Source organism: Carcharhinus amblyrhynchos, unplaced genomic scaffold (genome assembly GCF_965287045.1).
Source record: "Carcharhinus amblyrhynchos unplaced genomic scaffold, sCarAmb.v2.hapA scaffold_48, whole genome shotgun sequence".
In the NCBI taxonomy this organism is placed as follows: Eukaryota; Metazoa; Chordata; class Chondrichthyes; order Carcharhiniformes; family Carcharhinidae; genus Carcharhinus; species Carcharhinus amblyrhynchos.
The window spans coordinates 831,106-848,037 of NW_027649789.1; the positions used below are offsets into that span (position 1 = coordinate 831,106).

The following is a 16,932-nucleotide window of genomic DNA, read 5'->3' on the forward strand; positions in this document are numbered from 1 at the left end:
TCAAATTAAACCCACTCTCTGCCCCTTGTACTTGTCACACAGTTCACTGAGTGGGATACATAGATTGGACATGCAAAGACTATTTCCTCGGGTTGGTATCGCTGTTACTAGGGGGGCAGAACTGTAAGGTTCATGGTGGGAGATATAGGAGGGAAGTCCGGGGTAGATTCTTCACTCAGAGAGTGGTTGGGGTGTGAAATACACTGCCTGCTGTGCTAGTGGAGTCGGACACTTTAGGAACTTTCAAGCAGTTATGGATAGGCACATGGAGCACTCCAGAATGATAGGGAGTGGGATAGCTTGATCTTGGGATTGGACATAGCTCGGCGTATTGGGGGCCAGATGGCCTGTGCTGTGCTGTACTGTTCTATGTTTCTATGTTAAACAGAATATCAATCTGATTAACACTTGAATTGTTTGTCCCACCCGAAACAAAGAGCTGCATCCTTTACAGAATTCAGCTGGGTAAATGACAGGGTATCATTAATCCCAAAGGGAAACTTGAATCAGCTGCCATAAAAGGTTTGCACTCTGTACAAAACATTGAGTCATCTAAAATTGTGATAAATATATTTCAGAACGATTATGATGATGATTTGATTTGATTCATTATTGTCACATGTACTATCGTACGCTGGAAAAGTATTGTTTCTTGCGCTATAAAGACAAAAAAGTGCCGTTCATAGAGAGGAAATGAGAGAGTGTAGAGTGTAGAGTTACCGTCATAGCTAAAATGTGGAGAAAGATCAACTAAAAACAAGGTAAGTCTATTCAAAAGTCTGAAAGTAACAGGGGAGAAACTGGCCTTGAGTCGATTCGTACATGGCCTCATGTCTTTGTATGTTTTTTTCCCGATGGAAGAAGGTGGAAGAGAGAATGTCCAGGGTGTTTGTGCTCCTTAATAATGCTGGCTACTTTGCTGAGGCAACAGGAAGTGTGGACAGAGCCAATGGATTGGAGACTGTGGGATGGGTTGGGTTACACTCACCACCTATTGTAGTTCCGTGTGGTCTTGGCCAAAGCAGGAACAATAGCAAGCTGTGATACAAGCAGAAAAAATGTTTTCTATGGAACATCTGTAAAAGTTTGTGAGAGCTGTAGCTGATATGCCAAATTTCCTTCTTCTCCTGAGAAAGGAGAAGTGTTGGTGGGCTTTCTTAACTATCGTGTGGACATTGTGGGCGGTGGGTGGGGGGGGGGGGGGGGGAGGTTGGTGGCGGTGGGGAACAGAGAGAGAGAGAGAGAGAGACCAGGACAGGTTGTTGGTGATCTGGGCACCTAAAAACATAAAGATCTCGACCCTTTCCCCTTCATCCTCCTTGATGTAGACAGGGACATATTCTCCTTTACACTTCATAAAGTCAATGACAATCTGTTATATATTAACGATCACAGGTTAATAAAAACGAAAAGCCTATAGCATTTAAAACACTGAACACCTTTAGACAGTTCACATGTTACAAACTTTTCCTGAAGGTTTTTGATTATGCAAATTCAGATCTTATATCCTCCTGATTGCCTATTGATGGGGTAGCCGTGTTGACCAGAACTGTCAGGAAATCTCAGACCATAGAACATTCACAAAGCCAGAGTTTACGAACAAATGACCAAACTTTATTTAACCAGCAGCTGCCAAGTGATCATCGAAAGGTCGAGGCAGCTCTCAAATGGAGCAGCAGGACCACACTGAATAAATCTGATCTTTACAATTCAGAACAGATGGAAAATAATGTTATTATTCCTGCCTTGTATGGGGTTAGCAACAACCATCTTTAGTATATACTTATCAACAATAATCCCTGACATGCACTTCAGCCAATTCTAGTTTACCATCCAGTATAATGAGGTATATTTTTGTCCTTTAAATGCTTGTATGAACGCCTATCACTTTCCTATTGGCAGGACACCCGAGACACTCACTATCGGGGTCAAAGTGAATATTCCTCCTGGAAAATTGCCAAACTTTAGAGCCATGTGGACCCGCATCTGGGCAAGCTTCCCTCCTAGGTCTGGACAATGAAGAAGCAAGTCATGAAGTTACAATATGAAACTTTCTGATGAGTTTTGCGGACACTAAACTTCCCAGGGTTTAGGTTCTGAACTATTTGTCTTTACCATTACACCTTGTGATAATTTGCCTTTGGCTAAAGTGAAAAAAAGGATTTGTACACTACATATCAAATATGAGAATATATGTTTTAAATAATAACTACTTGTCTATATCTCTTATTGCATTTATATGTGTAAACGATTCTCTGCTAGCTTATGATCTTGTTGAAAGAATAATTTAACTCTATGCTCCTTGTTACGCCTGTGCCTCAATGCCTAATGTTTAAAAATCTTATTAAATAATCAGGAGCACCGCAGCAACATTAACACACAGTGCCCTGCTGCTGCTATGTCAAATCTCACACTCTACTCCTCTCTGACTGTCTCAGAACACGAGTTTTTACTCGTCCAACATCAACATAGGCTGCACTGTTCGAGATCTATCAGCTACACACCATAAACTGAAGTCCCACTTTTTACACCAACCCCTGTGATGTTCCTGTCTCTTGTTAGCATCATTCTTTCGAGGCTCCTATTCCCACAATTGATTAATTGATTTTGCCATTACTATAAAACCACAGTTGTAAACCTCATGAGCACATATCCCATCGCAGAGGAAAACCTGGAATGTTGGATTTAAATTATTCATTGTCGCGATTTGGAAGAAATATGAGGAAATCGATGAAACCCAGGGAGGAACAGTGGTCTGATCTGTTGGAAGTTATTTAAAAAAAGGAAACTGTTGTTAAATTGTAAAACAAACAACAGGAATGGCAAATTCACAATAATCTGTGAACAATATTTACATTTAACAATGAAAAACAACATGAAGGAGGAAAGTTTAGAGAGAAACCAGGAGTGCAAAAAGCAGGGTGCAAGATTGTTTAGGCAGACAAGGCAAAGGAGAATCTAAAGAGATTCTTCAAATACGGAAAGGACAAAATAGTAACCCGTGAGAGAATAGGGCCGAGTATGTGTCAGCAACGTCATCGATGTGCGAATCCACAAGAGATGGGTGAGATGATAAATGAATATTTGTTATCACTAATTATTGTTGAATTGGCATGCATTCACAGAACCTGTGGACAGATGTAGTGAGGTTTTGAGGAGTTTACATATTACAGATAAGTAGTTGTTGGAAATCTTAAATCACATCAAGATAGATAAATCTCCGGATCTGATGTGCTGTATCCCATGACGTTCTGGGAGGCTAGGGAGGAAATTGTGGGCCCTGTGGAAAGATATTTGAAACATTGAGAGCCACAGGTGATATACCTGAGTATTAAAGGGAGGCAAATATCGTGTCTGTGTTAAATGAAGTATTGTTGAATCCTGAGAGCGAGAGGCTGGTGAGCCTAACATCTGTACTGGGTAAGTTGTCAGAAGGTATTCTGAGCGATGGGATGTACGGGCATTTAAAGAGGCAAGAACAGATTAGGGACAGTCAGTATGACTTTAAAAGTGGAAAGTCATATTTCAGGAATTTGTTTGGGTTTTTTGAAGGGGTAACCAAGAAGGTAGATGAGGGTAATGTTATTGATGTTGTCTAAATGGAGTTTAGCAAGTTCTTTAGCAAGTTACCTCATGGTAGATTGGTGTATAAAGTGAAATCTCGCGGGATCCAGGGAGAGGTAACCAAATGGATACAGAATTGGCTCGATGAAAGATGACAGAACGTGGTTGAAGAGGATTGTTTATCAAGCTGGGGGCCTGTGACCAGCGGTGTGTCTCAGGGATCGGTACTAGGTCCACTGTTATTTGGCATTTATGTTATTGATTTGGATGAGAATTTAGGAGGAACATAAGAACATAAGAAATAGGAGCAGGAGTAGGCCATCTAGCTCTTCGAGCCTGCCCCACCATTCAATAAGATCATGGCTGATCTGAAGTGGCTCAGTTCCACTTTCCCGCTTTCTCCCCATATCCCTTAATTCCCTTGTCTGTCAAAAACCTATCTACCCGTGACTTAAATATATTTAGCGAGGTAGCCTCCACCACTTCAACGGGCAGAGAATTCCAGAGATTCACCACCCTTTGGGTGAAGAAGTTCCTCCTCAACTCTGATCTAAACTGCTCCCCCCTTATCTTGAGGCTGTGCCCTCTAGTCCTGCTGTCCTTTCTGAGCGGGAAGAATCTCTCTACCTCTACCCTATCCAACCCCTTCATTATCTTATACGTCTCTATAAGATCTCCCCTCATCCTTCTAAACTCCAATGAGTACAGACCCAGTCTATTCAATCTCTCTTCATAGTCCAACCCCCTCATCTCCAGTATCAGCCTAGTGAACCTCCTCTGTACTCCCTCCAAGGCCAAAATATCCTTGCGCAAGTGCGGCGACCAAAACTGCACACAGTACTCCAGCTGCAGCCTCACCAGTGCCCTGTACAGTTGCAGCAAGACTTCCCTGCTTTTATATTCAATCCCCCTCGCTATAAAGACCAGCATCCCATTCGCCTTCTTGATCACCTGCTGCACCTGCAGACTGGGTTTTTGTGACTCATACACAAGGACCCCCAGGTCCCTCTGCACAGTAGCATGCTGCAGCTTTTCACCCTTTAAATAATAATCCCTCCTACTATTATTCCTGCCAAAGTGGATAACCTCACACTTGCTAACATTGTATTCCATCTGCCAGGTCCTCGCCCACTCGCTCAGCCTATCTAGATCCCCCTGCAGACTTTCCACACCCTCCGCATAATTTGCTTTTCCACTTATCTTTGTGTCATCAGCAAATTTCAACACCCTACACTCAGCCCCCTCCTCCAGATCATCTATATAAATGGTAAATAGCCGAGGCCCCAGCACCGATCCCTGGGGCACTCCACTAGTCATCAACCGCCAATCAGAATAGCACCCACTGATACCAACTCTCTGCCTCCTATTAGACAGCCAATTCTCTATCCATGCTAACACCTTACCCCCAACTCCGTGCCCCCTAAACTTCTGTAACAACCTTTTGTGCGGCACCTTATCAAATGCCTTCTGAATATCGAGAAACACCACATCCACCAGTTCCCTTCCGTCCACCGCACTAGTCACATCCTCATAGAATTCCAATAGAACATAGAACACTACAGCACAAACAGGCCCTTCGGCCCACGAGTTGCGCCAATCACATCAACACCTACCAATCCATAGACCTATCTATAACCCCCAATCCCATTAAATCCCATATACTCATCCAGAAGTCTTTTAAAAGACCCCAGTGAGTTCGCCTCCACCACCACTGACGGCAGCCGATTCCACTCACTCACCACCCTCTGAGTGAAAAACTTACCCCTAACATCACTTCTGTACTTTCCTCCCCGCACTTTAAATCTGTGTCCTTTCATAGTGACCATTTCAACCCAGGGAAATAGCCTCTGAGAATCCACCCTATCTATTCCTCTCAACATTTTATAAACCTCTATCAGGTCGCCTCTCAACCTTCGTCTCTCCAGGGAAAAGAGTCCCAGCTCCCTCAACCTAACTTCATAAGGCATGCCTCCCAGTCCAGGCAACATCCTTGTAAATCTCCTCTGTACCCTTTCAATAGCTTTTACGTCTTTCCTATAGTGAGGCGACCAGAACTGCGCACAGTACTCCAAATGAATTCAAATGAATTCCAAATAAGTTCGTAAGACACAACTTCCCCTTAACGAATCCGTGCTGCGTCTGCTCTATCAAACAATTCACAAGATGCCTCGCTACTTGGTGCCTCGCTATAATGGGTGCTATTCTGGTTGGCGCTTGGTGACTACTGGAGTGCCACAGGGATCAGTGCTGGGGCCTCAGCTATTTACCATTTATATAGATGATCTGGAGGAGGGGGCTGAGTGTAGAGTGACAAAATTTGCTGATGACACGAAGATGAGTGGAAAAGCAAATTGCATGGAGGGTGTGGAAAGTATGCAGAGGGATCTGGATAGGCTGAGCGAGTGGGCGAGGACCTGGCAGATGGAGTATAATGTTAGCAAGTGTGAGGTTATCCACTTTGGCAGAAATAATAGTAGGAGGGACTACTATTTAAAGGGTGAAAAGCTGCAGCATGCTATGGTGCAGAGGGACCTGGGGGTCCTTGTTTATGAGTCGCAAAAACCCAGCCTGCAGGTGCAGCAGGTGATCAGGAAGGCGAATGGGATGCTGGCCTTCATAGCAAGGCGGATTGAATATAAAAGCAGGGAGGTCTTCCTGCAACTGTACAGGGTACTGGTGAGGCCGCAGCTGGAGTACTGTGTTGGTTGCCGCACTTGCGCAAGGACATTTTGGCCTTGGAGGGAGTGCAGAGGAGGTTCACTAGGCTGATACCGGAGATGAGGGGGTTGGACTATGAAGAGAGACTAAATAGACTGGGTCTGTACTCGTTGGAGTTTAGAAGGATGAGGGGGGAACTTACAGAGACGTATAAGATAATGAAAGGGATGGATAGGGTAGAGGTAGAAAGATTCTTCCTGCTCAGAAAGGACAGCAGGACTAGAGGGCACAGCCTCAAGATAAGGGGGGGGGAAGCAGTTTAGATCGGAGTTGAGGAGGAACTTCTTCACTCAAAGGGTGGTGAATCTCTGGAATTCTCTGCCCGTTGAAGTGGTGGAGGCTGCCTCGCTAAATATATTTAAGACACGGGTAGATAGGTTTTTGGTAGGCAAGGGAATTAAGGGTTATGGGGAGAAAGCGGGAAAGTGGAACTGAGCCACTTCTGATCAGCCATGATCTCATTGAATGGTGGGGCAGGCTCGAAGGGCGAGATGGCCTACTCCTGCTCCTATTTCTTATGTTCTTATGCGTGGGTTTCCTCCGCGTGCTGCGGTTTTCTCCCCCAAAGGTTAGGTGGATGAATTCTCCAAAGATGTGCAGGTTAGAGGGTAAGTGTGTGCAGTTCAGGAATAGGGTCAGATGTTGTGTTGACCCAGACTCGATGCGCTGTCGGAGACCCTATGATTTAAAGTGGGGTTTGGGGTGGGGGGAAGTTTGATATCTGGGGGAGGGTGTTGAAGGTCAAGGTGCTGCTGCTGTGACCATGCCCTCTCTTGTTTAAACACTCTGCAATGCTGGGACTGGGGGTGAAGAGGAGTGAACAACAGGGAGCAGATTGCAGCCTCTCTCCCCCCATTGAAACTGGGATTGTTGCTGCATCTCCCCACCACATCCACTGGGGGGCAGTCTGGACAATGGGGCAGCAGGCAGCACCTCACCGCGCCTGCGCCACAATCACAGCGGCGGCCATCTTGCGTTGCCAGGGGAGACGGGCTGGCCGGCGGCCATCTTGCGTTGCCAGGGGAGACGCGGCGTCACTGCCGCTCCCGCACAGGCGCACAGACAGCTTGATTTGAATCTTTCTACATTTTGAACCTTGATGATTATTATTCACTTCCTCAACCGTCAGACTTTCGGTTCCTTCTCCGTTCTCGGCAGCACCGTTTCCTTTTAAATTTTAATTCCCGGTTTAAAAAAAAACATCCCCGCGCGGTGTGCTGTGGGTGATCGTAAGGCGCATGCGCAGTTCCACCACTTTATAAAGTATCTTTAATATTTAATTTAAGTTTAATATCATTCCCGCGGGATTTCCGCCTCGGAATTTCTCTCACTTTCTCAGCAGTCGGTTTCTCTTTCTCTCTCTTTATGTTTCCATAAAATAAACGGTGGGTTTTGGGGGGGCGGGGCTGATGAAACGTCACGGCAACATGGCGGCTGGCCCCGCCCCCTCTCTACAGGCCCCGGATGTTCCTCCAACGGAGAGCGGTCCCCCGAGAGCGCCGCCAAGAGGTGACATTGGCAGCGGCAGCAGCAGCAGCAGCGGCCGGGAGGGTTACAGCAGCACCTGGTGGCCCGGAAGGGAAATAGCAGCAGCAGCAGCAGAGTCTCTGCCCCAAAGAATCCCCAAGTTCAGCTGCTCAGAGACACTGGGAAAGGAGGGAGGCTGTGTGTCTGCTCCTGGAATTTCAACTGAAATGTCCCAAGATCAGAATATATAGATTCCTCTTCCATAAAAAATCTAAAAGGTGGTGGGTCAAAGATGGAAGGGTTGGAGCTGACCCACAAATCAACCCTGATCCAATAGAATGGTGAAGAAGACTTGAAAGTTCTCCTTATGTGTCCCCATGTTGTGTCCACAGTCCCTCCCAGTGACAATCAGCTCAGAAATTGTCCAGTTTGTGGTGCCCCTGTTGGGTGCTGGGGGGAGGTGGGTGGCACAGTGGTTGGCACTGCTACTTCACAGCACCAAGGACCCCATTCCCACTTTGAGGAGCTGTCTGTGGCAGGGTCTGCACATTCTCCCCGTGTTTGTGTGGGTTTTCACCGGTTTCCTCCCACACTTCCAAGTACTCTGCAATCTCATCTTTAATAATGGACTGTAAAATCTTGCCACTGACCGGAATCAGGTTAACAGGCCTACAATTTCCCATCTGTTCCCTCCCTTCTTAACCAGCAATGTTACATTAGTTACTTTCCAGTCCCATGATACCATCCCTGCCTCCAGTGATTCCTAAAAGATCACCATCAATGTCTCCACAATTTCCTCAGGTATCTATTTTAAAATCCTGGGGCGTAGTCCGTCCCGTCCAGGTGATTTATCCACCTTCAGACCTTTCAGTTACCCCAGAACCTTCTCCTCAGTAATGGTCACTGCACTCACCTGTGCCCCACTGAATCTCCTGGAGCTCTGGCATCCCACTGCTGTCTTCTACCATTAATACTGATGCAAATTAACTATTCAGTTCATCAGTCATTTCTTTGTTTCCCAATATTCCTTCTCCAGCCTAATTTTCCAGTAGCCCAGTGGCTTTTTTTGCCTCTCTCTTAACCTTTATATATTGAAAAAAATACTCTTCCTAACTTCTTTTATATTACTAGCGAGCTTACATACACATTTCGTCTTCACCCTCCTTATTGCTTTTTTAGATTTCCCAATCCTCTGTCTTCCCACTAATCCTTGCCACTCTGTCTCTTGCTTTTATGCTGCCCCGACTTCCCTCATCAGCCATGGATGCTTCATCCTCCCCTTCGCATGTTTCTTCCTCCATGGGATGAATTTCTGTTGTGTCTCGTGAATAATTCTCAACAACTGGGTGGCACGGTAGCACAGTGGTTAGCACTGCTGCTTCACAGCTCTAGGGTCCTGGGTTCGATTCCCAGTGCGGGTCACTGTCTATGTGGAATTTGCACATTCTCCTCGTGTCTGTGTGGGTTTCCTCCGGGTACTCCAGTTTCCTCTCACAGTCCAAAGATGTGCAGGTTAGGTTGATTGGCCATGCTAAGAAATTGCCCCTTACTGTCCAGGGATGTGTAGGTTAGAGGGATTAGTAGGTATAATATGTAGGGATATGGGGATAGGGCCTGGGTGGGATTGTGTTAGGTGCAGACTCGATGGGCCAAAGGGCCTCTACCTGCACTATAGGGTTCTATGTCATGTCTTTGAAGTTACCTTTATTTAACTCTAACGCCGTTACATCTGATTCCAGCTCCTTCGTCTCAAACTGCAGGGTAAATTCTATCCTATTGTGGTCACTGCTCACTCAGGGTTCCTTCACCTTATGTTCCCTAATCAAGTCTGTCCCATTACACATCACCAAATCCAGAATTGCCTGTTCCCTATTAGGTTCTGTCACAAGCTGCTCCAAAAACACCTTAGACATGCCACAAATTCCTTCTCTTGGGATCCACAACCTACCTGATTTTGCCTGTCCACCTGCATATTGAAATCCCCCATGATTATTGTAACATTGCCTTTTCTATCTCCTGATTTATTTTCTGCCCGTCATTCTCTCACAATCCTCATCACTACCCTCAGACTGTACTTTGCCCTTTACCTCCACCAACAGTATCCGACGTTTACATTTGAAGGCCAGTTACCGATGAGAAACAAGTCTCTCTGTTTTTCCTGCTCCCTTTCCCTTGCCTCCTTTATTTCTTTTGCCTGTAATTCAGCAAGTTTTAATTATTTTGTTTGCAATTCCCGGAAAGAGGACAGAATTTCCGTGGAGTGAAAGGAGAACTTTGGATCATGGAAATAAATAGAAAAGTGTGAATGAATCAAGTTCCACTGCACTTTATTCCCACAGACCAATCAAATCGCAAGATCATAAAGGATTTAAAATATACATATGATCTGTATATCTAACATGTAGAAACAGATTCAGGTTAAAAAGTGGTAAAGACTTGAACTAATGTTATTCACCATGAGTTCTCAATCATGTACCCCTTCTATTCCTTACAGTCAGGAGAAGAAGCAAATTCACAAATGTTCTTTCAAATACATTGTGGAAGATCACAAATGTAACCGTGCCTTTCTCTATCTCACTGTAAGTTGCTCTTTCTCTCTTACTGTCTCTCTGCCTCTCCCTCAGTCTCCCTTTCCCTATCCTCTTCCTTGGTCTCCCCGCTCCCTCTCAGTCTCACTCTCCTTGCCCCATGCCGTCTCCATCTCTCTCTCCCTCACTGTCTCTGCTCCCCTTTTCTTATTCCTCTTTCTCCCTCCACCTCACAATGTTTTTTGCTCTTGCTGTGAGCATTGTATTCATTCAGTTTCACTCTTTCCCATTCGCTGATGCTCTCTGTCTCGGTATCTCTGTTTTGCTCTGCTTTTGACTATTTCCCCCTGCCTCCCTTTCTGTCTCCCTTTCTCTCTTAATTTCCCTCTCCCTTTCTTATTATGTCCTCCCATCTGTCTTCCTATGTCTCCCTTTCTCATTCCATGTTCATCTCCCTCACAATTTCCTCCACTCTCTATCCCCGTTTCTCTCGCTCTGTGAGAATTTCTCTCTGTCCTTGTCCTTTCTCTCTCTGTTTTTTTCACTGTATCTGATAGAAAATCTCTCAAAATCTGTCCCTCTCCAGGTCTTTGTGCCTGTCCCAGTCTCTGTCTGTCTTTCAATGTTAATGACTCTGCCCACTCTCTCTACTGTCATGTCCTCTGTCTCTGTGAGGCTGTTTTGTTGTTTACCGTATGAATGCCAATCAGGAAGAGTCAGGGATCTTGCAGTTGTAGTTTCCTCTCAGGGTGTATTGAATTGAAGAATTGCAGTAAGGGGATATTTCAGCAGATCTTTTAGCTGCTGCCTGAAGTGAGTCTGTGTCACAGCATAAATGGCAGTATTTGTGCAGCAACTTGTCAGTTGCAGCATTAAGCCCAATTCCATAACAAAAAGGTCTAACGATAACGACTGATAGCCCAATTCATACATCCGAATCCATATAGAAAAAAACATTAATGTCGACCATAACAGGATGAAATTGGCTGAGATAACAAATAGTAAAATGATGGATTTCCTTTGACTCTCCATTTCTGGATCTCTGGGATTCTCCCCACTGCTGTGAGTCCAAAGTTTCCTGCGGGCTCTGCTGCTCACTAAAATGTGTCTGACGGTGAGAGCATTGAGCAGCAGAATCAGGACGATTGGGACACATGGGGTTAGAATATTGTGGAGGAACTCGATTGTTACCCAGACCGGAGAATACACAACAGACCCCGTGTAAGCACAAAACCAGGGAACGTTCATCATCTGATATCTTTTTAATAACATAAAATACCAGAAAATGTTTTTTAAACAGCTCAGCACCGTCACTGTTCTCAGAACCACAGTGGCCGTTTTCTCAGTGCAATATTTAATTTTCAGCTTGGGACAGCAAATGGTCACAAATCGATCAAAGGTGAAAGTGACGGTGAACCAGACAGAACAGTCAGTGGCTGCATAAAGCAGGACGGCGTGGATGTTACACACGGGGAGTGACAGCAGGAAATAAAACTGTTCCCCATAAAGAATGGGAATGTGTCTCAATATCAGGTCGAGGATAATGACCAGTAGATCCCCCACTGACATGGCCACCAGGTAACGAGTGACACATTTGGACAGACCACAGTTTCTGTTCATCAGTGTCGCAATTGTGATTATGTTCACTGTCAGGAAGGGAAATAAAGAATAAAATTAGACATGATTCAGGGGAAGAAATTACCACTTAGACTGAGGACAGATTAAAATTTTAAAAAAATGTATACACACACACACACAAAAGAATTAAATCTATATATTTTTTAAATCCAGCGTGTCTTCTACAGTGTGAGAGGAAAGTGGACCATCTGGAGGAAACCCACACAGGCACAGGGAGAAGGTCCAAACTCCACGCAGATATTGACCCAAGCCTGGAATTGAACCCAGGTCCCTGATGCTGTGAGTCAGCAGTGCTAACCACTTTGTCACCGTGCTGCTCCATGATAGCGACACAATGGTATACATTGGAATGAGAGTTTTCCTCAACATTGACTCTCACTCAGCTGCAGGTAAATAGCCCCTCTACCTTGTGGAGGATTTGGGAAATAAGGAGGATAAGGGAGTAAACCCTGACAGAAATCCAGGGTGGAGTCCTGGAGGTGGCTGTCTGCCATCTGTCAGGCAGTTCACTGACAACCCCTGCAGCAGAGCTGATACCAAAGAATCCAGGTTTCACCCTTTCCTCTGGACAATACTAACAGTTGGCAGAGGGAGATCCAGATGCCTCAACAGTTCTGACTCTATTATGTTTACACAGGACTGTACCTTGGAGAGAAGACCATGGTGTTGTGGCCACCGTTAGCACGACACAGGAAGAAAGAATAATCTCACACTCAAATGGCACAGAACACGAGTACCAGGGTTTGCTTTCAAAGCTGCAGGGTTCAGAGTATAGCTACCGTCCATAGTGCCCAGTGTATTTGCTGCTGCCCCAGTGAAACTTAGTGAGTCCTCTCTCAGTAGGAAAGTTGCTGATCTATGCACCAAACTCAAACCAAGACTCAAAAGAAAAACTCAAACCAAGACTGCTACCAAAGAAAAACCAAACAGCCTGCCTTAAAGACTATTGTCCAGTGACACATATATCCAATTTTATGTGATGTATCAAAGGTTAGTTATGGTATGAATCAATTCCAGTGTTCCAGATTGCCAGGATCCACTACAGTTCACCTATCTCCATGAATGTGTCTACAGACACCATCGCTCTGTCCCTACAGTCAACCCTATATCACAGACTTCTGTTTATTGACTACAGCTCAGCCTTTAACACCATTATTCCAATGAAACTCATCTCCAAAGTCTGTGGCCTGGGGCTTGGCTCCTGCCTCTGTGATTTGATCCTGACAGACAGCAATAAGTAAAGACAGTCAAAATACCTCCTGCACAATCATCCTGACCAGCGGTGCCCCACAACACTGTGTCCTCAGTCCCTTACCATACTCCTTATACACCGATGGCCAAACTCCCCTCCAACTAAATTTCCAAGTTTGCTGATGACATCACTGCAGTGGGTCAGATTTCAAACAAGAACAAGGAAGAGACAGAATCTGGTGAAATGGTGAGGCCAAAATAATCTCTTCCTCAATGTCAACAAAGCAAAGGAGATAGTCATCGACTTCAGGAAGCAGAGTGGACTCAGGTCCACTCAGTGTCTACAACAATGGGATGAAGTTGAAATGGTTGAGAGAATCAAATGTTTAGGGATATGGATCACCAACAACCTGTCCTGCTCCCTCCATGATGACCCAATAATTAAGAAAGCCCACCAATGTCCCTACTTTCTCAGAGGTCTCAGGACATGTAACATGTCAGCTACAATTCTCACCAACTTTTACAGAAGCACCATTCTTTCTGTCTGTATCACAGCTTGGTATGGGCTCCTTCTCTGTTCGTGAGTGCAAGAAACTTCAAAGCTTTGTGAATGAAGCCCAGTCCATCAGTCAAACCAACCTCCCACCAGTTGAGACTGTTTACACTTCCTGCTGCTCTGCAAAAGCAGCCAGCCTGATTAAGGAAACAACACAACACAGACATAAACTCTTCCATCTGTTCTGTCTGGAGATTCCTCCCATACTCACAAATTTGTACTGGGTAGATGGCATTGATGCTAAGTTCTCCCTCAGTGTACCTGAACGGGCACTGGAGGGTGGCGACAAGGGGATTTTCACAGTAACTTCATTGCAGTGTTGATTTTCGCTGGCTTATGGCACTAATCCTGTATAGGTGCAGAAAAATAGGGTTGTTGTAGTGGGAGGTTTTAATTTCCCTGGTATAGACTGGAAAGTGCTTAGGACTGGGGGTCTGGACGGTGAGGAATTTGTAAAGTGCGTACAGGAAGGTTCTTTGGAACAATATGTAGATAGCCCAACTAGAGAGGGGGCTCTACTGGGGAATGAGCCCAGTGAGGTTGTTAAAGTTAATTTGGCGTCTGATGTTACAGCTGTATAGAACGTTGGTTAGGACACATCTGGAATACTGTGTCCAGTTCTGGTCGCTGCGCTACCAGAAGGATGTGGAGGCTTTAGACAGAGTGTACAGAGAAGGTTTACCAGGATGTTGCCTGGTATGGTGGGTCTTAGCTATGAGGAGAGATTGGGTAAACTGCAGTTGTTCTCCCTGGAAAGACGGAGAATGAGGTTAGACCTAATAGAGGTGTATAAAATTATAAGGGGTATGGATAGGGTGAACAGTGGGAAGCTTTTTCCCAGGTTGGAGGTGACAAACACGAGGGGGTCACAGGTTCAAGGTGAGGGGGGCGAGGTTTAACTCAGGCATCAGAAGGATGTATTTTACAGAGGCTGGTGGAGGCGGTCACACTGGGATCATTTAAGACTTATCAGGATAGTCACATGAGCAGACTGGGAATGGAGGGATACAGAAGAATGGTCTAGTTGGGCCAATGAATGGCACAGGCTTGGAGGGCCGAAGGGCCTGTTTCCTGTGCTGTACTGTTCTTAGTCCTTTGTAATGAATAAACTTCAAACTTTTCAAAACATGAAAGATCTCTCTGTGAGATCTTGCTGTGCAATGTGACAGATACAATGGATGCTGCAGCCTGGTGACTGCATGGGTTATTAGCAGTGCAGTGATATTCATGCAGAGGGTAAAAAGAGTTCTGTGGATGGATTACGTGGCCTGGTGACTGGGTGGGTGATTAGCAGTGAACTGGTCTTATATGTAGAACATAGAACACTACAGCACAAACAGGCCCTTCGGCCCACAAGTTGCACCGATCATATCTATACCTACCAGGCCATAGAACTATTTGTAACTCCCAATCCCATTAGATCCCATATACTCATCCAGAAGTCTTTTAAAAGACCCCAGCGAGTTTGTCTCTACCACCACCGACGGCAGCCGATTCCACTCACTCACCACCCTCAGTGAAAAACTTTCCCCTAACATCTCCTCTGCACTTGCTTCCCAGCACCTTAAACCTGTGTCCTCTTGTAGCGACCATTTCAGCCCTGGGAAATAGCCTCCGAGAATCCACCCTATCTATTCCTCTTAACATTTTATAAACCTCTATCAGGTCACCTCTCAACCTCTGTCTCTCCAGGAAGAAGAGACCTAGCTCCCTCAACCTATCTTCATAAGGCATGCCTCCCAATCCAGGCAACATCCTTGTAAATCTCCTCTGCACCCTTTCAATAGCTTCTACGTCCTTCCTATAGTGATGCAACCAGAACTGCGCACAGTACTCCAAGTGGGGTCTGACAAGGGTCTTATAAAGTTGCAGCATTACCTCCCGACTCCTAAACTCAGTTCCTCGATTAATGAAGGCCAGTACACCATACGACTTCTTGACCACATCCTCCACCTGCGAGGCTGATTTAAGAGTCCTATGGACCCGGACCCTAAGATCCTTCTGCTCTTCAACACAGCTAAGACTCCTACCCTTGACATTGTACTCCTTCATCCCATTGGTCCTGCCAAAATGGACCACTACACATTTATCCGCGTTGAAGTCCATCTGCCACTTCTCCGCCCAGTCTTGCATCCTATCTATGTCCCGCTGCAACTTCTGACATCCTTCCAGACCATCCACAACACCACCAACCTTCGTATCGTCGGCGAACTTACTAACCCGATACTATATGTGGAAGATTAAAGGATTCAGTGTCAATCTTTTTCTCACAAAAGAATAGTGTTTGAGGCCACAGGTCTATGAAAGTCACAGGTCACAGAAGGCATCTTCGTCCATAGGTCCTGGGGGACATTTGTCAGTTGCTGAAAGAATGAATAACTGGATACAAAGATTCAACAGAAACAACAAGAGCAGCAAACCCAGTTCAGTAAATGACAAGAAAATTAAACAGCCTTCCTAGAATTAGGAACTGGACACAGGGAATGGGACTTTACAGCCTCACTCTTCCTGAAACTGCAAAATCCCACCCATGTTCAACAAGCCTTCTCATACTCCCCTCCTCGCCTGCTTCGATTCCCATGGCAGTCAGACTGGTACAATTCCAGCCAGGGACTTACCTGGAACACCAACAATCGCCAGGAGGGGATAGTAAAAGTATTGAATCATGTACAGTAGATATTCAATCCGAATACCTAATGTTATCCACGAATAATCTGCAGTAAACATAAAAATATAATAGGATAAACTCCTATCCTTGGTTGGAACATTCCAGTCCATTGTTCCCAGGTTCTGATCCATTGTTGAAACATTCCAGTCCATTGTTCCCAGATTCTGATCCATTGTTGGAACGTTCCAATCCATTGCTCCCAGATTCTGATCTCTCCCTCCCTCTCTCTCCACAGCCGCTGATTTCTGTTAGTGTTGGAGTTGTCTCTCCCGCTGACTCAATGGGACAACACATTGAACGGAGTCCCTTATTAATGGAAGAGGGAAAACCCTCTAGACACACTAATCAGATCCATGGAGACTCACATCAATTCCAGTCACTAAACAAACAGCTTCACTTAACCCCCTTCAGTCCAACACTTCTTATAAACAAAATAGAACATTTACAGCCTAGATGGGGTGTTGAGGGCCCGGGAATTGGAAATAATGGAGGGTCAGACTGTAAATCTTTCAATATTCATTCTATATAACAGAGGACCCTCTGCTAGGATTCATTTTGAAAGGACTAGAATACAAAGCAGGGAAATACTTGATACATGCGCA

General features: G+C 45.3%; 1 protein-coding gene across 1 annotated transcript; it reads right to left on the reverse strand.

Annotated features, from left to right (window-relative positions):
• Positions 1-11,021: 11,021 nt before the first annotated feature.
• LOC145337404 (putative G-protein coupled receptor 139) lies at positions 11,022-16,461 on the reverse strand. The gene is made up of 2 exons (XM_080182180.1): positions 16,281-16,461; positions 11,022-11,923 (listed from the first exon to the last, which is right to left on the reverse strand). Exons 1-2 carry the CDS (start codon positions 16,459-16,461, stop codon positions 11,022-11,024), a joined length of 1,083 nt encoding a protein of 360 aa, XP_080038306.1.
• Between the last annotated feature and the right edge of the window lie 471 nt (positions 16,462-16,932).